This window comes from Trematomus bernacchii, unplaced genomic scaffold (genome assembly GCF_902827165.1).
Source record: "Trematomus bernacchii unplaced genomic scaffold, fTreBer1.1, whole genome shotgun sequence".
Taxonomy (NCBI): domain Eukaryota; kingdom Metazoa; phylum Chordata; class Actinopteri; order Perciformes; family Nototheniidae; genus Trematomus; species Trematomus bernacchii.
In genome coordinates, this window is record NW_022987739.1 from 23,498,087 (window position 1) to 23,522,232 (window position 24,146).

Below are 24,146 nucleotides of genomic sequence, written 5' to 3' on the forward strand. Positions count from 1 at the left end.
TTGTGATTAAACAAAAATATAACCCTGAGACTGACATTAATATGCTCTTCGGGTGCCAATTTGCAAATAAAATAATATTTTTTTATTGAATTGAGAAGGAAACGGCAGCATCATCAGTCACAGGATATTAAAAAGGTATCAAGTTAAAAGTGTGACTCACAGCAAACCACACTCTCTTCTTCTCCGTCTTCTTGGCCTTGAGGCGAGGCAGCATGTCTTTCTCCAGAGACGGCAGCAGCTGCTCCATCACCACGTTGGCCATCACCTGCAGACACACACAGGAATTCAATGATTACTCTTTTCCAACACATCATTTAACATCTCAACTGTCTAAAACATTTCAGGGTTGCCAAAACCCAAAGTGATGTTGGATTGCATTGCGTTTGGCCACCTGTGAGACTATTCAATTGCTACTCAGTCTGATTATAAAACACAAAGGTATTTAAGAGTATGCATTCTATACAGAGCCTTACATATTAACCTACTCCCATTTTACCTTATTGCATTGTACCACATATTATGAATCTGGTCACAATTTTTTTTTTAAAGTACAAAAAGGCCTCCTTATCAAAATTGCTTGACCTTGTTGAAAAAAAACAAAAAACACATTTTGTCTAAAAATGTGGATTCATATCTCCAGTTTAACCAACAAGTGGGCAAAAGTCTTAAAACTAGATTTTAACTAAAAAAAAGCGTCACATTTTTCCCATTGAAAATGTGCTTCAGTTATGCATATTACCAAAAATAACTCTTAACTAACCGCAAAAATGATGCTGTTAAAACAAAAAGCAAAAAAAACTGATGTCGCCCAGTTAGTAATCCAGCCTTGGTGAAATGAACTTCAAAGAACAAAGAGCTTGATAAACCCCAAATGCCTCAACTGGGGTTATGAAGAAATCCTCTTAATCAAATCCAATTCTCAATTCTTTTTTAAGATTACCTGCCAACTAACAGGAGACATATACCACTGAAGATTAGTCCTTCTTACAGTTTTTTGGAGAGTATAAAAGTTATTTGCAACCAATCTAAACTGGTAATGGATACAGTATTTGTCAAATAAAATGATAAACTTCACTGAAAAGCATTATTTTTGAGGAGCATACTCTTTGTTCAAGTGCATTTATTGGCAAGTCCCTTTTTCCTAACAAAATAAAAAGGCATCAAAAATATCCAATAAGAATCAATAAGCCTGGATATATTATGGTATTGGGTTTGTTGATAAATTGCTTAACTGCTTACTTAACACAAAGATGTAAGTGAACTCTCTGCTCACTCACTTTCTATCTAAATAACCATTCGTTAAGTTTGACAGCTTTTATGATTTAGCAGCTGCTGAAACCCTTTACTCTGTCTCTGCACTGTGCCGACATTTCATTCATTCCTCGCATGTCTCAGCTCTGACGAACGCTATGTGCAAGAAAGAAAACATGCTGTTGAGTGAGGGCAAGCATGTGTACTTTGGTATGTATTTTTATTACACGTGTATGAGCTGCACACTTGGGGCACAGAACAGGAAATGTCTGAGTTATTACTAAGACAAATTGGTTTTAAAGTGTGTGTGTGTGTGTGTGTGTGTGTGTGTGTGTGTGTGTGTGTGTGTGTGTGTGTGTGTGTGTGTGTGTGTGTGCTTCCTGCAGCAAGTCCCACTTCCTTTCACCTTCAACTGATTGTGCCTAAACACAATGTGAGCGAAACAACAAAACAAAGGAGCATTTAGCCTGTCACCATGCTCTGCTTTAGAGAGCACCAGGAGGAAAAGCACAACACATAGCAGAGAGCATGGAGAAGAGCAAAAAGAGTAAGGAGGACAGTCTGAAGAAACAAAAGCTCCTCTCATCTCATGTTTTTCCCAGAGAAGCATGAGTGTGAGGATGCAAATGAGACTCTGATGGTACACACCCTGCAAACACTGTAGGAAAGGGAAGCTATTATATAGCAACCGAATACCTATTTATAGGGGCCCCATTATGCGTGTGGTGTTTTCCCTTTCCTGTAGTGTGTTGTATACAGTATGTGTTTGCTTATGTAAATAGCCTGCAAAGGCTAACATCCCAAAGTTCCCCCCAGAGGGAGTTTCTCTAACATGAGTAACATGTACCACTTGCGCTTCTATTGGCTAGTGCTCCAACAGACTTTACATGATAGGCTAAGGGACGTGACATCTTTAAGCGGTTGACTTATCACAACAGAGCTGGCCAGCTAACCAATCAGAGCAGACTGGGCTCTGGTTTCAGACAGAGGGTGAAAAGAGGTGCTGCAGCACAGGCAGTATGAGAAAAATAAAAGAGCTTTGAATTCACCCTAAGATTGCTTTAGAGAAATGTGGGACACACATGTTGTACATCCTACTCCTGCTGTAGCAACTGATGTCAGATTCTGTCTATTCAAATGGTTTTATCGTCAGCCAACCACGGTGTGCTGCTCCTCACAAATGTTTTGGTCTCACAGCTGAACATCTGTTTCATGAATTATTTGAAGTCGTCTGCAAGCTGAAGTTTCTCTGTTTGACACACAGAGATAATAGTTCATGGTTCACCAGGGGATAGAGTGAGACTCAGTGGATGGTCGATGCAACAAGAAAGGAAAAACATAAGGGAACACTACATTTTTACAGTTTTTCTATACTTTTTTATGTTTTGTTTGACTTTCTTTGCAAAAACTCCTGGGGATTATAGTCAGAAATGAATACTGTTGATTATTTGCTTACTCACCAATTGCAATTGGGATAACATATTAATCTCATGTCTGTGTGTTAAGTACAGAGTCAAGACTTAGTTAGCCTAGTTTAGCATGATGACTGGAAAAAGGGGAAAACAGTTAGCCTAGCACCTACAGGCATCTTTAAACACATTCAATAACAGTGAGGGTATTTCCCATGAATCTTCTTTAAACTATTCTTTAATAAAAGGTGTAGATGAATCCTGTAAATCTACTGAGGATCTAAATGAATAGAATAATTAGTTGAGAGTTTGGGACGTACCCTGACATCACTTCCTATCAGCATGTCCCAGGACTCGTATCTGTCTTTGTCCTGTCTGTAGAGCTGGATGGCTTTGAGGAAGGCCTGCACTTCACACGTCTTCTTCTTCAGGAAGTCTGACAGAGAGGGAAGAGATGGAGATTAAAAAAACTACCAGGTTAAGAAACTGCCAGAATAATTTGTCATCATTCTCTTTGTTTTAAGCTGTGATGTGAGCCGAGTGTAAAGCTACATCTCCTCGCTGGGCTGCACAGAGAAGGGATGTTCTGCTTCAACATCATTATATAAAAAAAGTCTTAAACGTCTCTGCTCCTCGGAGCTGGTGTGGCGAGTATGTTGCCATGGAAACTGTCGAAAGTGGTTTAAGTGATGGTATGCAACCTAAATCTATCTCTCATCACTTAGCTGTGATCAGTTTCAGTTCATTCAGTATGTAACAAGTAATGATGCTCATTAGGTACCATCTAATGAGCTATACGTGTTATAACGGTTTTTAATCAATATGACACTGGAGATAGGACAATCCTTTTCCATATTCTGGCTGCAACTAAATCATTTTTCATCATCCATAAATCTGCCTATTCTCCTAAAAGATGAATCTTTTAAATGTATAAAATGCCACATAATAGGGAAACCGTTCATCTGAAATGGCAAACAACTGTTCCAATCCAGAATATATTAAATCTACAATTAAATAAAGGCGTCAAAAACCGGAAAAGCTTGAACGTCATGCTGGATTGAAGAAGGCTTAAAAACTAAATAAAAATGTGTACTGACGAAATAAATGAAATTGAAAGATGTGTAATTTTCTCATAGACTTCCATGCAATTTGCCTTCTTTCTGTAACCATTGGAGTTGCCGCCTGCAGGCTATCAGAGGGATAAGACGGCAATTTTAAGCCACTCCCCCATTGGATTTATTTCCAGATTAGGGGGTTGCTCGCTGGTCTCACCCTGGTTCTGGTGCCTGATGCAGTCTGACAGGATGGAGAGGAAGGCGTCCTGCTTGGCCTGCTGTTTGAAGCAGAAGTAGAAGTCCCTCCTGTAGGGAAGACGCAGGTAGACGGGAAACTGTCCCGGCATCCCAGAGAGAGGAGGAGCAAAGTCCTCATTCACATCTGAAACACAAAGATCAGCTGAGGGTGAGCACCAAAATAAAAGGAAAGGCGATGTTTCAAACACATTAATGGTTTAATGTTGGGTTGGTTGGTTTGAATGTTTAGTCCACGCCAACTTTTTATCAAGCATGATCTCGAATAACTCAAAAACGAATGACCACATCCTTATTTCTATCTGAATTTGCTTCATATTAAACACAATCTTCTAGGTACATCAACTCAGTGGGCGTTTCTGCTACCAGTGGTGGAAAGTACATTTACTCAAGTACTGTAGCACAATTTTGAGATACATGCCCATGAATATTTCAATGTTATGCTGCTTTATAATTCTACTCTCTCATATATATATATATATATATATATATATCAGAGCGAAATATAAAAGTTTTTGCTGCACTACTGTACATGTATTTGACAGCTAGTTTCAGTTACAGATATACAATTATTGAGTCAAATGCATCGTAAATGTTGTAATTATGCAAATTATTAAAAAATACTTAAATACTATAGGTAGGTGGAATCACAATCTGTAACCATAACTGTAATAAAAGAGCTAGAACACCATTATATTATACATTTATATATATATATATTTATATATATATATATATATATATATATATATTTATATATATATATATATATATAAATAAATAAACCAATAATTTTCTTTTTTTAAATATCACATTAGCCCAACTGGTACATCGCGACAACCCTAATGAGTACCTTTTGTACTTGAAGTTTATTTCAATGCTTTTATATGTAACAGAGTATTTCTACACTGTATTAGTATATGGGTTTTATGGTGGGCAGATTATGTTTTACTGTGTGGGTTTAAAATAAAGAAGACGAGTAGGGTGGATTATTATTTTACTTCTACTCTAATAATCTCTGTTCAAAACGTTTAAACTTTATGACCCCATAACACATGGATGTTCTTTAAAGCTTCAGGGAGTGTGAACTTGTGTCGGGAAAAGAATATCTGAGAGCAAAGAGAGGCATGACTGACTCCGGAGCTCTCATATATCATGTTATAGACTCTCACAGCTTCAGTGGCTGAACCACTAAGCCAGATGAGCCCTTTGGGGCTTTGAGCACCACAACACAGTGCTACTTTGCAGCTGATATTTTCAACACTCTTGCAAAACAATCTTGATTGATAAATTGCTCCACAGTAAAGAGGAAAAATATATCAAACATCTTTAGATTTTTGGATAAAATATCCCTTTAAACTTAACAGCTATTTATTGCTGTAAGAGGACAAGGCTAACAATGAGTTAAACTACAAAGTGTGCCTTTTTAGTTCATGTTTATACTGGTGTTTTAGGCAATTATTAAATAAACAGACATTCTCAAGGATGGCCTTATCAGTCATTATGATTTAAGTCATGCTCCGAGTGTTTGTGTTTCTTAAACAATGCTTATTTCATTCCTTCAGTCCTTCTTGGCTCCCACCTGAGCTTCTTTAAGCTTTGAGCACCCGTGGGTGGGAGTTTGTTGTTCAAGATCTAAGTGGGAACACTTCAGGTTTCTTTTTTGTTTAAGAAACAAGTCCTACAATTTAAACATGAAATGTATTATCTACAGGGGTAGTAACGTCTTCTTTGTGTGTTAATAGAATGGATAATGAATGATATGTGTGATAAGATATTTCACATTTTACTGATGGATAATGATGATTAGAGATTGTAAAAAGAAACAAAATAAATGTATTTTCAGAATTATTTTCTATTTAAACTTAATTATAACCTGTATATTCTTTGCATTTTGAAAATGTTCGAAACATTTACAGTAAGGATGGTATTTATAACAATTTAACTTATTTAAGCTTGAGTTCCGCATTTTGTTGCAGAGTACATGATCCTGCAGGTTCATCTGTAAATAAAATAAAAATAGAATTCTTTCTTATTCATAATCTATAACAAACAGGTGAACATAGCGCACAGGTCAGAACACCCAGCATCTCTTTATGAGAGCATGCTTGTGTGCAAACAGCCAAATTGTCATCATTACGTCATAAACTCATCCTCTGCACAGATTACTGCGTACTCAGCACAGACACGCGACTGTTTCCAAAACACCAGAGGCTGAAATGACCTCGATAATTGCTCCGTGTTGACAAATCTGCAGGGATATTTTCAGGACAGATAATCGAGAGCTGAGACTTTAAAGTCTGTAAACACAATAGAGGCGCAATAAGGCTGTGATATCCACTGCACACATAAACTACATTCTGATAGAGGAACACATGGAGAAGATTTTGCTATTTTAGTTTGTAGACATTAATCATGTAGGGATCATATATGCTGTCTTTAGTGCTGAAAGAAGTATGCAGAGGCTTTTCTTAAAAATGAGAAAAAACAGTGTAAAAATTCTCCCATTACAAGTAAAAGTATTTTGGAAAGTAAAAATCCATCTTTTTCTAAGGAATAATACTTATATAAGTGTTGCCTAACTTTTATCTGGAACTCTCCAGAAATACTGTGTTTAAACATAATTATGAATGAGGGTAGAACTATTTATTTTTGAGAAATGGCTAGCTTTTAGCATATTGGCACGTTATGTATCATGATTTCAAAAATAGCTATATAGCTGATGCTAACAGTAACAGTGAAAAGACAAACATAATAATATAACAAATATTGAATTAGTGAACAAGTAACCAATGCTGTGTTTTGTTTTTAGTTTTTGTTCAATTACATGATAAGAGTTATAAGGCTTTTACTCACTGGTGTCATCAGTGAAGAACTTGTCCACCATGGCCATGTACTTCTCCTCTGTGGTCAGAACACTGCCCCCTGTAGGCAGCATTTTCTGGCGTGGAGGTATCCCTTTAAAAAAAGTCTGATGGAAGAGGAAAGAAAAAAGTATGATTAGAGGGCGACAATTGGTATGGAGATTGAATTGTCCTTTTGTACTGTTCATTTGACTTGGTGGCTGTCCTGCTCACCTCCAGGCCGTCGTGACACTCCAGGCAGTAGTTGGCTCTCACCACCACGTACCTCTCCTTCCACTTCCTGGTTTCGTCAAAGAAAAGGACCGCCTCTTCGTATAGCACCTCGCCCTCCTCAGTAGCCTCCTGGTCGGCACAACACATACAATTGACACACAGCTAAAAATGTGGCACAGATTTAAATGTTGTTCTGGGTGGGGGTTCAACCACTGACTCTCTTATTGGTAGAAGCCCCTGATCTACAGACGCCTCTTGAATGAATGACTATCAATTTTGAAACTATGACATAAACTAAGATTAACATTTTTGGGGAACTGACAATCATACTCCTTCCGTCAAGGTTACGGTCCATTTGTAAATGGACATAATTTAAATTGTAAATGTGTGTATGTTGGAGGATTACAACAACACTACTGGCCTGATTTTCTTGAAATTTGATTTAGGTGTGTGTCATGAACAAGACAAGAACGCATTTAATTTTGCAGTAGATCTAAATCCCGAAGCTGATACACAAGTTATTCCTGGAAACAGCCTTGGTGGAGGTTGGTGCTCTTCTAGCGTCGATGAGACAATTCAAACCATTTAAAGCAGGAGAAAACACATCAGGTCAGGCTGGATTTGATAATCAGGAAAACAATAACCTTTCATTACTTTTACTTATTTGTCATCATGGACTGTTTGTTTTATCCATCTCCTAAATCTGTCCCTGTAACATATTTAAAGTGAATCATCTCCGTCTCAAGCTGGATAATATTTCAGATGTTAGTCACACCTGCACATATTCTCACCCCTGCATTACGCTGCCAAACCGTAACCAAACCTATGATTCACTCGACCCATTTGTACAGAGTAAATTCTGACTCAGATGTCTGGAACCAGTGTGACACATACCTTCTGCTTGAGGAGCTGCATGATCTTCTCTTTCCGCTGCTCCAGGTCATCTTCAACCTGAGAGAAACGGGCCACAGAGAACTGCTTCCTGTAGTACGGGCTGAACTCCTTCAGCGTGGTCTCAGCCTGGCCTGCAGGAACACACAGAAAAGAAGCCAAAAGATAAGTAACTGACTGGTTTTATTAGGAAATGAAAGCAACAAAAACATTTCAATAGAACTGATTATGCAGACGACCGGTGTTAAATACTGAGCCCGACCACTGAAGTTGGATTCCTGTTCAAGTTTCATCCAAACGATAAGAAAGAGGACACTCCAGTGTGGGTGTATAGCAACGGGAAGAGGATATTACATGAACAAGAAAGTCCAGTTTGAAGACGTCTCAAAAGACAACCCATTTGTACTCAATGAGACCAGACAGAGAAGGTTATTCATGGCACAATCTGATTTGTACCTAAATTAAGTCATTTAAAAAGAGGACATTTTCAGATTCATATTACTATTTTGTGTCTCTATGTGACATGTCTCCATGTTTTAGTGTTGAAAAAGTGCTTAATTTGTCTCATACTGCCTGTGCTGCAGCACCTCTTTTCACCCTCTGCTCTGATTGGTTAGCTGACCGGCTCTGTTGTGATTGGTCGACACTTAGAGATGCGCCAGGTATGAGGAATGTGCCGCCCCCGTTAGCGTATCATACAATGTATCAGAGCGCTGGCCAATAGAAGCACAAGTGTTACACAGTGATGTCACTATGTCATGGAGGTTTCTGGCTTTGCAGACCATGTACATGCACAACAAACTATATAACACTCTACAGGAAAGGGAAAACCAAAAAAGCATAATAGGGCCCATTGAATTACAAGCGATTTCCCTGCTAGCTCTCTTCATGTTAAGCAAGGCTGACCCCAGATCTGCACTGAAGACACAGACATGAGATTTATATCCATCTGAATATCTCACGTTCCAAATATTTCCCAAAATAAGAAAGAGATTACTTGCATTAAAACAGCCAAGCTAAAAATATAATACAAACCACATGAAGTTGGAACTGAACTGGTCAAAACTCTTTTGGTTATGTTGCGTTTGCCAAAGAACACACACAACAGAGCTTTCTAAAATCAAAACCTGAGCTCATCTATGTGCTCATTTTCCATCTCTTCCTCTGTGCTGAGACATGCCAAAGTCTTCCTCCCGCCTGGATAACAAACACCAGATGACATCACACAGTTCCCGAGGTGATTTCTGCATGATGCTGTAATCCGGTCACTGAGGTTAGTGTCTCTCTGGATCCTCTATCCATTATAAGACATCTAATCAGACTCTATCCGAGTCCCCAAGGCCTCCGTCACGACATCATACATTCAGTCCCTCCTGTGGTCTGTCAATATACGGCTATCTGGCAGCACATTCCCATTACTTGAGAGAGAAAACTCTCAGATTTCACTCTGCTTAAACCCGGCCAGATTCCTGACGCAGAGGGTTTCAGTTTCTTAGGAAAAACACAACAAAGAATAAAGTCACTGCAGAGAGTTCCCCATTGTTCTGTCTTTTCTCTGCACGGCTGCAAACCACATCACCGGGGCACAAAGAGAAAACATTAAATGAGTATTTACGCTGCCTTAAATGCTCAATATCCACAAACTATGAGAGGTAATTCCCAGTGACACATCCTCCACTTAATGGATAAACATGCCTGAGCGTGCGGTGGCTGTTTACCGTCTCCCTCTCAGTGTTAATGTCAGGGTCCGTGAGCTCTGTCATTATCTCTCTGGATGTGATACAGCAGGGGTGATGGCACGGCGCCACCACAACCCGGCTCAACGTCACCATGGAAACAGAAGCTGCGATCCTCCGTTACACTGGGTTTGAGAGTCGAAAAAATACATGTGGGAATTCTGAGGCTTCGAAGGGCGAAGAAAAGGGAAACCTTTTTTTAATGATAACAAAATAAATCCCTCATGTTTACCTTAAAATTCAATTATTTCAAAAAAATTCATAGAAATATAATTAAGGTTTTTAGAGAAAGTTCACAAAACAATAACATTCTAATTAAAATATAAATAGATAATTCATAGCTATTTAAGGTATTTGATCTTCAAAAGGGACCTTCATTTTTCAATTGAAATCTAATTCAGCCATGACTTTTATGTTACTTTTTACATTTTTACCCCTTAAAAAACCTTTTTAATTTAAGTGGTATTCCATAAAAAAAAAACATATCATGTTATAGGTCAATAAATAACCCCTTAAATTTAGGAAATTCCTTATATGTGCCTCTTTATATAAAGATATTTTTGTTAAGGACTCAACTTGGGGTAGCTGTATTATTATATTGCATTAGTGTAAGGATCATTAACTCCTTCAATCAATCCATATAAAAAATGCATTAATACTTATAATCCATAATTAGATTTTGAAAGATTACCCTATTGAATACCTGGATGATACATTTTAAATGTATGCTTGTTTGACATATATTTTAGAGCCCTAATGTAAACCTAACTCACAACTTTAATAACTTGAATCAATAATGAATTCCAATGTCAAATGTTTCAAATAGTGTAAATTAGGGATAACAAAATGTAAGAGCCTTGAAATTAAGGTGTTCTATTATACATTTCTGGCCACTATACCAAACAGGTATAGGAGACCGAGGGGTAGACCTAGGACCAGGTGGAGGGATTATATCTCTTCGCTGGCCTGGGAGCGCCTTGGGATCCCCCAGTCAGAGCTGGTTGATGTGGCCAGGGAAAGGAACGTTTGGGGCTCTCTGCTGGAACCTGCTACCTCCGCGACCCGACCACGGATAAGCGGGAGAAGATGGATGGATATACCAAACAGTATGTCACACATTTATATTAAGATTTTTGGCGTGAATGAAGCATAATGAAATGTATTTTAACCAAGGATTATTGTTCACAGCTAGGCAGGAGTTGTTTTAATCAGCAGCTGCAGTGTCAAGCTGGATCTCAGGGGACCGCCCTGTTTTTTCCTCAGATCTAAACAATGCAGCGTGTAAAAGGTTAGCTCTCTGTCTGGTCTACCCGTTGACCCTGACAAGCCCCCCCCTCCTCTGATCAGCTTCTCAGAGTGGATATCCTGCTCCCAGTCGTGGGCAGTTTCCATCTCCTGACCCCACACATGCCATTTCATTTGTGATTTCACAGGGTCTGTTCATCTGGACCACAATAAGACCCCTGAGCAAGATTCAGTATGATCTTCTGAGGATATTTTGGGGGAGTATCCAAATGTTTACTGAGCCCCTGACCTTTGCTGCAGTGACACCTAAAGTACGGAAAGAAGCTCCACAAAGGATGATTCCTACACATCTAGGGCAATGCATTGTGCTGCGATCAAATTGTCAACTTTACACACAATTTATCTTAATCTACTTTAGATGTTTGCTTTGGGGTTGCAAGACAAAACAATAGTTTTTTCATGATAATTTACAAGATGCAAGGAACATTTTGAAAATGGAGTAGTTTGGGCGACATCACCCTACAAAATAAGCTGCATAAATCAGCGAAAATCCCTATTTGCTCAAACTTGTGACTTCTCAGCACAGGTTTGTTCTAAAAGGTCACATGCCAACAACTGTTGAGAACAACTGTTATAAATTAAACCCGTTGAACACCTTAGATGCAAACAAAATCCCTTTTACTTCATTTTAGAGATTTCGTCTTTGAGTCTTATGTGCAACCAGAATTTCCATCAGCAAAAAATCTCAGAGAGAATGCAATTATTTGAAAATGTTTTAAATAAATGCTAACTCTGCCCGCACAGCGAACAACAGATCACAATCATACTTCATCAGTTATAAAACAACAAAAGCATGGATCGCTATAGTCAACACAAAGATGAGCGAGGAACATGCAACGTCACAAGTATAGAAACATTTTAGCTATAAAAAAAGTCCTTATCTGCTTTTTTTCCTGTCACACAAAATATATATCCCAAAAAACAATAATGTTCCCACCAAATGAGCAATTTTTGGAAAGTTTGCCAAAAAAAACAGGTCTTTTCTTGTTAATGGCCTACAAGCAAATCCTCTTTCACCACAAATTTGACATTTTGCCATTCTGGCTTTGATCAGAAATTCTCGAAAAACTCATTCAACGCTGGAAGACGAAATATCCTGGCAAATAAAACCCTGTACAGAGAAAGGCACCCGGAATGACCGCTGTATGTGCTTCCTTCTGCATCCACTTCTCTAAAGACTCTGCTTATATAAGGCGAGAGCGGCCTGCTTTCTACTTCTGCACAACAGCATCACTCAGGTACGAGGTTAAACTTTTTCCAATAAAGTAGAAGCTGTGAGTCACTCAGGGAGGATCAGAAACCCCTCACAGAGAGAAGTTTTATTCTCTCTGTGCACAGAAAATGCATTTGATTTGTTAGTTAGTACAGATGTTTGTTCTGCTTTGGCTGCCAGCTGGGAGACACATACGTTTTCTGTTATAATTGACTGACTCATTCTCTGCAATTTGAGAAGCTGCAGCACAAATCAGGCTGGAGGAAGACCTTCTTCTCCTTCAGTGAGTCTCCCTGCTCCGAGTTCATTTTAGTCCACGTTGCAGAGTGAATGGCTGTGGCGCCGGCCCCTAACTAAATGCTCAGCTGCTGTTAATGCAAAATATCTGCAGCCGCTGTTTGTTTAATTTATTCAAATTGGGTGGTTATGCAAACGCAGAGAGGAAGCCGGAGGAGGCTTGGAATATTTAGACAATCCTTCATGCCTTTAAAAAGAGGTTAAAGGTAGGGTAAGTTTGAGAAACCGGCTCGAGATACACTTTTTGTTATATTCCATGGAATGCTCTTAACATCCCGATAGCAATGAATATCTTAAGTGCTTTGACAAAAAATCCATAAAAAAAAGTCATCTGTGGAAGCCGTAGTACTGTAAAAAGCACGACCAATCATTTTAGCCGGCCCGGCTAAAATAACTGGATGGCCTACCTGCCTGTCAGCCTTCCATCTGTGCACAAACTTATCTCGTGCCCTCATTGGTCATGTGCGCGTTCGTGTGTGTTGGAGGAGGGGCTCTATAAGGAAGTGGCAGATTTTCTCCGGTTGTGTATTTTCAAATTCTAGCGATCTCGAGCCGGTTTCTCAAACTTACCTACCCTACCTTTAATGTTAATAAGCATTGTATAGTAACGCACACACTTTGATTTTAGTCACTGCTGTTAAGACAAGGCACTTTTAGGGACTGTGTACAAATTATAATTATACAAATACATGTCATTTTCTAAAATATTTCTATAACATATTATTCTTGATAGTCAATTAAAGGTGGGGTAGGTAAGTTTGAGAAACCGGCTCGAGATACACTTTTTGTTATATTACATGGAATGCTCTTAACATCCCGATAGCAATGAATATCTCGTGCCCTCATTGGTCATGTGCGCGTTCGTGTGTGTTGGAGGAGGGGCTCTGTAAGGAAGTGGCAGATTTTTTCCAGCTGTGTATTTTCAAATTCTTGCACACTCGAGCTGGTTGCTCCAAAGTTACCTACCCCACCTTTAAGTGCCTCTGCGCTGTTTAAAACAAATATTGAAAAATATAGTCAAGCCTAAGCACGACCATATTTTTTTTCCTATAGTCCCTCAGAAATGCGTTGGGGCTGCGCTAACTTGACATTACAGACCAAATTATTATTATTAATGGACATAATCACAGATTTCTCACAATGCATGCTTTGTTTTTGTTTTGTTGCAGTTTTTCAGGGACATTTCTGATTAATCAGAATGACTGTTAATGAGGCAGCGTAAGCCATCTGCCTGCCTCTCATTGCTTCCCTCGGCTCATTAAAACTGAGTGGCAAACACACATTATAAAGACATTATATAAATCCAACAGACTAAGATAAGCTTGTCATAAAAGCAGCATGATTGGGTCATGAAGAGCAAATTAACCACAGCCCACAGAGTTGGAAACGTACTCCATCAGATACAGACACATCCACACAACAGCCGCTTATGCATCAATGTGGTTACTACAGTGATTTAAAGGTGGAGCCACTGTGACTCTTTATTGGTGACATTATGCTCCCAGTTGGAGTCAGATATGGGGGTTTCCTTGTCTCATTACTAATGGGAGTTCCAGCCTGTTAACTTTGTGCATGCACTGTGAGAACTAAATGTTTTGTTTTTAGATGGTGACAATTAATTCAGATACAAGTTGCTCAGCTACTATTTTCCTAAAGTCTACCAGCAAAGCCCAAACACAGCATAGAAAGACAGCTTTTTCTAGGCCTCAGGAAAGTTTGAATATTCATAAATCTGCAGGGTTTGAATGTTTGCCGAGTGACTTTTACAGTCAGAGTCAGAGATATTTGGTTATTTTAAATACTGATAGCAGTCTATCCCATCATGCCCAGGCTAAATAAATATATACTAACATTTTATTTGCATCATTATTTATTTATTTTAATCTTTCACTTTCACAAAAGGGACTGCTTTGTACTTTAAGGCATACGATAAGGTATGTTTCTTTGTCTTGTTTTATTTACACAGTATGTCAAATAAATAGATTTATCCTGAAAAAAAGTACATGTAAGGACAAACTAATGCAATACATAAAACATGTTGGAACCTAGAACATTAAACTCCCCACACATGATTTAGATTTTATTTCAACCCTGACTTTATTTTAAAGTCAGAAATGAGCACATATTGACTGACTTTGTAGAAAACACAGAGCGACAGGTAGAGATTGGCACCCTCACTCCCAGGAGAAAACTCATGTTGCATGAATGATCACCAAACTGTAAACAGGCATCAATCAAAAACAGGTTGTCCTGCTAATGTATGCTGCAACCTGTACAGTGAGAGTTTAGATAAAGACACAAATACCTCCTGAGTCAGGAGGTATTTGCTTAGTGAGTCATTAAGCTGCACTCTATTCCACTGATTTGACCTCTCCTACCTAACGATGACAACAATCCAGATTGTATCTCTGAATAGTGGTCTAAAGAAAGAACGTTAAAAGCTGGATCCGAAGGCAGATGAATAACATCACATACCATATGATTGTTTCTTCTGACTGTCAGCACAAACTGAACCAGACACCTTCATATAAATGATAAATATCTTAATTGAATATTTGTGATGTTTGCACCAAGGTATGCATGTATGTATTTTATTCTTTGTGATTTAGTTTCACTATAACCTTTGTGTCTTCCTTTAATACCTGCCTCGTGACAGGATCAACCAATCAGCTCTCAATCATCAAGTCTTGCTCCCCTAGTGAAACAACACAATCATGGAAAGAAGCAGGAAGATGTATTTTGTGGAGTATCACACAGTTTGTGTGTCCTAAATCTTAATTAAAAAAATAAAACAAGTCGAATTTCTTTAATTATTTTAAAATGTGGGAGAAATGGATTCTAATTGTACAACTTTTTCCAAGTGCCCACAAGGGTTACGTCGTTTGGGAAAACCATGGTAGCTGCACATGCTATACATATTGAACTACTGGTTTTTACATCAGACAGCCCTCTCCTGTCCTCTGCTCTGTTCAAACAGCCTGCAGTTCAGTCAAAGTAAGAATTCACATGACTGTCAGTCTCAGCCGAAACTAAGCCTGGCTTCCCCGTTCTGCTGGGGAAAGCGAAATGTTAAATAAGACATGTAGAGTAAGGATTTTATTAATGGAATATGACTATTTGAAGCTTAGATATGGTTTATTTTCCTGTTTGAAGCATTTGTCCCAAATGGTTTGTTCACAGACTGTATGCTGTTTTTATAGTTTTTGGCTATAATAAATGGTGTAATATTGGCGACTTAAAAAAAATAATCATGCCTTTTGGGTTTCAGAGGGTCAATACATCCATAGTACATTCTTCCAGCTTTGACTGTCAATATAGCTTCTAGTTTATACACCACGTTTAAGTTTCTGTTCATAGTTTGACCAAGAGCCACACCTGAACTAATCCATGTTGTAGGTGTATCTTAACTGTGAACACAGAGTAATCCTGTGGTGTGTAAAGGATTTCACTTCTTAGTGAAAGTTGTACACATTTTGTCCTAAAGATACATTAAGGAGAGGATGAAGAATGACAAATCTGTCCTAAAATAAAATAAATAAAAAGTTGAGGGTTATTTGCCATCCAGTAATATCTATTCAAAAATCTTCTTTTTGAGATACTATGCTTCAACACAGCCATAGACAGAAGCAATAATTCCAGGGACCAATTTCTCTTTTAACATCCATATTCTGGCATGAAAGTCTTGTATTAAGACACATGAACATGCCAACCTAGCTGAAACCTATGTTGACATGTGAGTGTTTGGTATGTGACCTGTGAGTGATTTAGGGATTCAACAGCTCTACTATAAGCTCACTGGAGAGACCTGCTCTTCCACCCTCATGATTTATAATGTCAGGCAGCAGAAGATAATGCACTTAATGCACTGGGAAACACAGTTCCTGCAGGGGGCATGTTTATGTCTTAGAGAACTTTAAATTGTGCCTTTAAAGTAACATAGTGACAACATTATGTCAGTCCAAAACTCACAGATATTCACTTTAACATGATTTAAAACAGAGAAAAGCCGGAAATCTTAATTTATTTAAATTAAAAAAGGTGAATTGAAAAAAAGTTCAAGAGGAAGAAGATAGTTTGCTTCATATAAGAGTATGGGAAAGTTATTGTGATCTAAGGGTGTGTGCATGGAGCACTGATATGTCAGCACATGTTAATGTATGTTTTCATAAACATTAACATGCAAGCACACATGATGACTAAGTATAGAGGAATGTAAAACACTGCGGACATCTTTACATAATTTATAAGTATCATTCAATGCTAAACACAATCCACACATCAAATTCTTTATAAAGAGATTAAAAAACAATAAAATCAATTAATGCTCTAAATATTTTTCTTTCGCACATGTGTAGGCATTATGTAGCTGCTCATGGGAATTCACTGCACTGTGACGTTCAGAGATCCTCTTTGTGATGTCAGTGAGGAAATACCCCAGACACAGAGCAAGTCACTACAAGGCAGACAAATGCTGGACAAGCCACAATGAGTTTGTGTTTGTGTGGGACAACAATAGGAATGTGTGCATTTGTTGTAGATTTTTCTCTCGTTTTCTAACTCTCAGAACGCACAGTGTAACGCAGAGAGAGCTTGGTGAGAAGTAAAAAAAAAATATCTGTCTTGTTAACTCCATTTAGATCATCCATCTATCCATCTATCATGTGACTGATGACACTACTACATGTGAATAGTCCCTATTTTAGTCTGACAAAAGTAGGCTATTCGGCCGTGGTCCGGGGAAGTTAGTACCTGGGATCTCAGTTCTGATCACACTGGAAAGTCTGACATTCCCAATCAAACAAGGTAGATGTTAAAAGGCACCAAAATGTGTCTATTTAGCTGCTGCAAAAAAAGAGAAAAAATGAATTGTGAACTGTTTTCAAGGGTGTAATTCCATGTCCTGATCAAAACAAAGATGGTGGCTAACTCCTTGCTTGTTTGTAAAACAGCATAAATTAAAGGGACATTGATTTGGACAATATAATAACGCTTTTTAAATCATCTCCAGCTTTTATATTAGTAAGAAAGAAAAATTGGTGGTGCAGCAGACATAACATTTTCTATCCAGTTAGTACAAAGAGTTTTTAAGGATTTTAGCAATTGAATTAGTGTTTTTAAAAAAGGACCTTGTGGGTTTTTTCACAGATGGTCAGGGATTTATCTCTCAGAGAAATGGATGCGCTGCTTTGTGCCGTGTTTGCAGTGAGATTTCATAAGAGACAAAACAGAGGAGGGATAGACAATAATGATAGAGATCTGCACTAAGAAAGGTTACTATGATAATCACTCACAGCTGCCAGGTTTCACTGGACTGATTGTATTGACTGCAACACACCCTTATTATTAGAATAGAGAAGCTGCTTCAGATGGGCGTGACCATGCCAAACAATAAATGAATCTGTCTGTTAGTCACTTTTACAAGCCGCAGAACTGGTCTGACGCTCACATACCATCAAACCTGGAGGATGCAGAAAACAATCAAAATCTTGACGCCCAGATCCAGTTTACACTCAATTTGATGCAGTTGTAAATCATGAGCTTTAAGATTAAAAGCTCCATTTGCTCTGAGATTGAAGCAGAAAATGAGCCAGATAAAACTTGTATGTAACACCAGAAAATTAGCAACATCTTTACACTTTAGCGACCCCTTTTCAAGTACACACAGACATAAGATCCATCTGAATATCTCAGTCTCAGAAAAAAAAACAGTTAATTTTCTAATATTTTTCTTTTGAGAAACAACCATTTTACTGAAACAAAATAGGATATTTCAAAATCAGTATACTGAGACGTGATCACTATGGGTCGCCCCCCCCCCCACCAACAGTTTGGCACTCAAATGAACTTTGGATGAATTACTCAACCATCTTGTGAAATAATGTACTCCTGCTGGGAGAGCTGCAACTGTTAGCAGCCAGAGCAAGATTCCATTGTGATATGTCATGATGTGTTCATGCTCTATTCAGTTACAAAAATGATTGGGCAAAGATAAATAATAACATATCATGATGTGCTCAAAATGTAATCTTGTATTAAAGTGTTGTTTTGTCTAAGAAAACTTAAAATAAATACAGTTGTTTCAATATGATCTTTTTCAAAACATTAGTTTTTAGAGAAGGTATGTTTCTCAAAACCATGATATGATACAATCAAAATAATGAGTTTGTTTGTGATAAATACATGCTTTCTTGTCCACTTGGGCAGCAGATTTGCATTGTGTTGTGTGGTCAGTCAGTCCGAGTAAACAACAGGTGGGTTTCCAGCAGAGAGCCTGAGCAGCTTCCTCTCTTTGTGAGAGCAGTGGACTCAGTTCTAAAATGTGTGTGTGTGGGGGGGGGGGGGGTTCCACAGAGTCCTCCCAGCCCCTCTGAATATCTGAGGGATGGTGTAATGGCAGCTGGAGTGACACAGCGGGAAGAACTGACAGCAAAAACAACGAATCTCTACAACTGTTACAGCCATTTTAGGGAAATCTAAGTTACAATAACTTTTTATAACTGGGAACAAAATGTCACGCATTTGAGTTAAACAGATAAAGATCTTTCTGATGGCATATACTGCCTGAAAACATTATGTTATGCTGTACACTGAGCTAAGTCTCATTTCCCTCCACTAAAGAATCACCTCCATCAGACTCAAACAACAGCTCAGCAAAGGAACATCTGGAAATGACTCAATGTACTGCAATTACTTTAGTAAAAAGTCCCCCGTGTAGTTTTGGACCTCTAGTAGTGTTATGTAGCTGTTTTAATAGCTTATGTACAACCACAAGGATGCGCATCCCTGCCAATATTTCACAGCACAGGTGGCAGTGACATGTCAAGAACAACGCAACATAGAAAGAGAAGAAGAAGATTGAAAGATAAACATGGATGCAAACAATACTGGATTTAAAATACTTAAAAGAGCTTCAGCGATGATTTTAAGCAAGGAAATCCATACAATATGTTAGTTGAAGCTCAATACACACATGTTTTGGTGGGGAAGACTGAATGTAAACAACATCTTTAACTAACCCTAACCCTAGCGTTGATAGTACAACTGTGAAGTGTTTTTTGTTGGTAATGAGTGTTACACAGAACCATTTTTTTCATTCACGTTGATATAGTTAGTCCACTCTTTAGAACATTTCAACCCTTCTGTCTCCAGAATGTAAAAATAACTACAACTTAGTTGGATCGTCATCATTAGCTGATGGCTTCACGTAGGGAAGAAGATGTTTGTTGAACAGGAAGAGGTGGCATCTAATAATTAATTTAATAATGACGATAATCTTGCCAAAAACTAAATTCTACAAAACTACATTTGAACACATCATGATAACTTGAAAAATGTACCTTTGAACAATAATAATATTTAACCTCTGTGAAATTAAGCTGTTGGCAACCCCAATTTAGCCAAGCAGGAATGTCGGCCCACCAGCCGTTAACAGCTAAAGCTAAGAATCTTTTCTCCAGATGATTCTAACACAGATGTGTTGTTCTATTCAATCTGCACATCATTCATAAGCTGTATGGTGAACATTGGTTCCAGAGTACTGTGATCATTTTTAATCATCGGGTACTCAAGTTTCACAAGGATTCGTCACAGCCCTGACAGTAAACAAACTTGAAATGTGTTTAACGTATTACAAGAGACCCCTGTTAAAATGAACTAACATGTAAGGCTAAGAAACTTTTTAGCCGATTTCAACACAGATTTGTTGTTCAAGTCAACTTGCGCATCATAGATTAGCTGCAACATAAACAGATGCTCCACAGTACGGTGGTCGTTTTTCGTCATACCGTTACTCGAGTTCACAAGTATTTGTCACAGCCCTAACAGTAAACAAACTGAGAATGCGTTTAACATATAACAAAAGACATTAGCAGCATCGACTGATGCTGGAGCTAATTGGCATTATAGTCAAGACCATCTGTGAACCAGAACCAGCTTCAGACCAGGCTTATACCCATCCCGTCCATACATATCAGTCACTGAGTGGATACTGAAACATCTCAAACTGTTGAGTAATGCAGACTCCACAGCAGAGCAGATGTTGAACCAGCATCTCCGTTTGGTGAAATATGTGAAGATAAACATGTGTCACCATACTGCCAGATGTAGTAAACATCACAGCTGTACATGTGCATGCCAATACAAAAGGTTGCTGATGAACTGACCTCAGCTTTAGTGCTGATCACTAGCTGGCTACACCGCTCCTGTCTTCAGCTTAATGTAAACAAAACAGTTGGAATGTTTTTCACAAAAAGAAAATGCAACATTGTGTCAAATATAAGCATCTCAGGTGAAAATATTAATATTGTGCCTCAGGTTAAAGTACCTTGGAATCATTATTGACTCTAATTTAACATTCAAAACACAAGTCAAAAAAGTGACCCAAAGAGTCAAGTTTAGCCTAGCAAATTTTAAATACATAAGAAACACAATGACATTGAATTCTGCCAAATGATACATGAATGCCATGATCATGTCACATCTAACATACTGTCTCACAAGCTGAGGGCAAACTAACAGCTCCACACTGAAGCCACTAGCAACCCTGTACAAACAAACCCTCAAAGTACTGGACCAGAAACCTAACCGCTCCCATCACTGTACCATCCTCAACAAGCATAACATCCTGAGTTGGGAAGATTTAATAAAGTATAGGAACATCGTTCTGGTGTACAAAATCCTGCACAATACAGCCCCTCCACCTCTTAACTCATTGGTTACTCAACGTAACAACACCAGACTGACCACTAGAAGCTCCACACGTGGCGACCTATCAGTCCCATTCAGGAAGAGTACTTTTGGTCAGTCATCATTCTCGGTCACAGCAATACAAAACTGGAACTCTCTACCCACTCAAATCAAAGACATACATACACATACCACCTTCACAGCTCACTTAAAAACATGGTTCACTGAGAACTACACTTGCACACACTAGTCTGTGTTAAGTATGGCGTGAGTGTTACATGTTGTGTTACATGTTGTGATCATGGATGTTGCCCCTCGTTTCTGTTATGTGATTGTGATGTGCTATATGTAGTAACGTGTGTTGTTTATTGTTCTCTTTTATCCATCCCTTTCGCCTGTATCTACTTGTCTTTCATCCTTTTTATTTTATTTTATATTTTTTTATAACTAATGCTGTTGATATATTGTGATTTTAAGGGTGTCTATTACCATCTGGCCGGGGACAACATTAAACATTACATAATCAGTTGCATTCATTTCTTATGGCTCTATCTGCAGCTTTTCCGGAGTCATTTCTTATGATTACATTTTTCCACAGGCCAACAACAGCTTCAAAAAAACAATTTCCCTCAAAGAAAAAACCAAACATGCTCTGCTGTCGCAAGAAAAAAAGTGCAGAAGGAAACATCCATTGAAACTCAGTGTGCTGCTCTGTGATATAGTTCAAGCCAGATACTTGGCATCTCATCTTGGGTGCAAGTTCCTCAATGTTTGGGGTCAGGCTCTGAGCGGAGGAAATCCTCAGGATTGAGTGAAGGTGTGCGTGCAATATACCGGCGGGCCAGATAGTAATTAAAAATTATCCTGCGGGCCGAAATTAAATCCACCAAGGGCCTGATTTGGCCCCCGGGCCTTGAGTTTGACACATGTGCCTTACACACTCTGTTGCTGTTGACAGATTTTACTGTGGAAAATATCCCCTTGAAAATCCCTGACGCCCAACAGACACATGTTGAAGCAATTAGTGAAATATGCCCTCCACAAGCTCATTATCAAATATTTAAACTAGGAGTTGATTTCATTTTAAGCACAGTTCTGTATCTGCAGGGCTTCCCTTTCTCCTTAGAATTGTTCAGAAACAAAATCAGAGACAACCCTGATTTACTGTAGCTAGAGGGTGTTTGGAAGAAATCTGAAATGTTTTCCATCACAGCAACCATTGAGTGGTGCATTTGTTCAGCTGTGATTAGGCAAATCCCTAAAGCGAACCTACACCGATAGATGTTAAGAAAATAATAATAGTGACATATCCTAATGCATTTGAATGTTCAGTAATAAAGTTAAAAAGAAAGTTGTATAGACTAAAATACAATTGGCCTACAACTTCATGAATGTTTGTAAATCAAACTAAATAAAATGGTTACATCTCACTTTTTAAGGGCCCTGTAAAGATTTTGGCTTTTTTCTCTGTTTACTGCTATTGAATAAAACATAGTGTTCCAGGGATGACGTATTTTTGCAGGCTGACCTGGAAGTTAGCATCACAAGGGTTACCTCAACAGAAATAAGTGGGATATTTCGGGAATATTGCAGAAAATAAGCTTTGTTGCCAACACACATTGATGATACTTACATATTTGGTTCAGCTTGATAATCTCCATATAAGTCACCACTTGGTGACTTTTTAAATGTAAATGCAATCACAAGAGATACAAAGCTTATGTTAGACTATAACCACTAAGCTAAAGGCGGTTAATGTTTGGCTTGATAACGTTTAGCAGTTCATTTAGCAACCACCATTTCATAAATGTTATGATTTTTTAGGCAAACACGTTCAAAAGAAAAAGACAAGTGAAGCAGAAGAGGTCAAATGCTAACTCATTTCCAGGTTTTAGGATCCATTCCTGCAATACTTTATATGGAGCAATAAAGTATACACATACAATACAGTATGTCACTTTTCAGGGTTTTAAGTCAATGCAATGATAAAGGGGTCCCTTAAGGAGAAAGATTGGGAACGACTGGTTGAGGCCATCTGCATGGTGACGAAATGTTGTCAGTCATAGTTGGAAACCAAAGAAAAGTTACATTCTACAGCCCGGCTCACAAAGAGGACCAATGTGTGGAATCTGCCTCCACCCAAACTGGACTGCAGTCAACTCGTGAATCACACGTTAACCTCATCCAAACCAGCCTGCTCAACAAAAACCAGACCAACCCAGTAAACTACCAACAGATATTCAGCAAACTCTCCAGCACACACCCACTCCACCCTCCTCCCTCCACCCTGCACACACACATGTAACTGTTGAAAGAGAGGAATGTTTTCCCCACAAGAAATTGATGCACGGTGACACTGCTTTTTGGGTTAGCCCTCAAATAAACAGCCTTACAAGAAAATCTGACAAGACAAACATCAAGCTCCTCGCAGAGTGAGTGAGCTGCTTCTAAAATAGAAAACTACATGATCTGCCGGAGAAAACCTCACCTAAAAGGACCCCATTAAACCACAGTCTGGTTTCCTCCAACCTTGATTACATACAGCATATTGTTCACCAGCGGGCAGAGTGAGGGCTGATTACAGCAAAGTCTGAAAAACACATTTCGAAGATTTTCTAGTTCACAGGATCAATATTTTCACTTCTCCATTTTCAACATATGATCCTCCTTCTCTGTAACTATGGCAACAGCAGCGGCAATCGGTGTCAACATCAACAACAGACACGGGGGCATTTTCACAGACGATTCTTTATCTTTTCTTAGTACTACAATAATATCTAAAAATGGACACCAGACGATTCTGCGTTTAAAAAAAATCATTGTTGCAGTTTTGGTCTTTGTTCTCTTTTCACCTTTTTCTCGGCTTTCTCTGACTTTTCACCTTTATTTTGTTGGTTTACAACAGCGTGGTTTTACTAAGCATTGACCCTGTCTGTTGTTCAAGTGACCCAAGAAGCCAAAATGGCTTTGAT

General features: G+C 38.5%; 1 protein-coding gene across 2 annotated transcripts in view; it reads right to left on the reverse strand.

Annotated features, from left to right (window-relative positions):
* Positions 1–24,146, reverse strand: part of niban1a (niban apoptosis regulator 1a) — a 34,111-nt gene that overhangs the window by 5,718 nt on the left and 4,247 nt on the right. For both annotated transcript variants that reach the window (XM_034147310.1, XM_034147309.1), the window contains exons 2-7: positions 7,942–8,072; positions 7,048–7,176; positions 6,827–6,941; positions 3,933–4,097; positions 2,981–3,096; positions 161–265 (exon numbers count right to left, since the gene is read on the reverse strand). In XM_034147310.1, the coding sequence (XP_034003201.1) occupies positions 161–265; positions 2,981–3,096; positions 3,933–4,097; positions 6,827–6,941; positions 7,048–7,176; positions 7,942–8,072 (761 nt within the window). The remainder of the gene's footprint in view (positions 1–160; positions 266–2,980; positions 3,097–3,932; positions 4,098–6,826; positions 6,942–7,047; positions 7,177–7,941; positions 8,073–24,146) is intronic.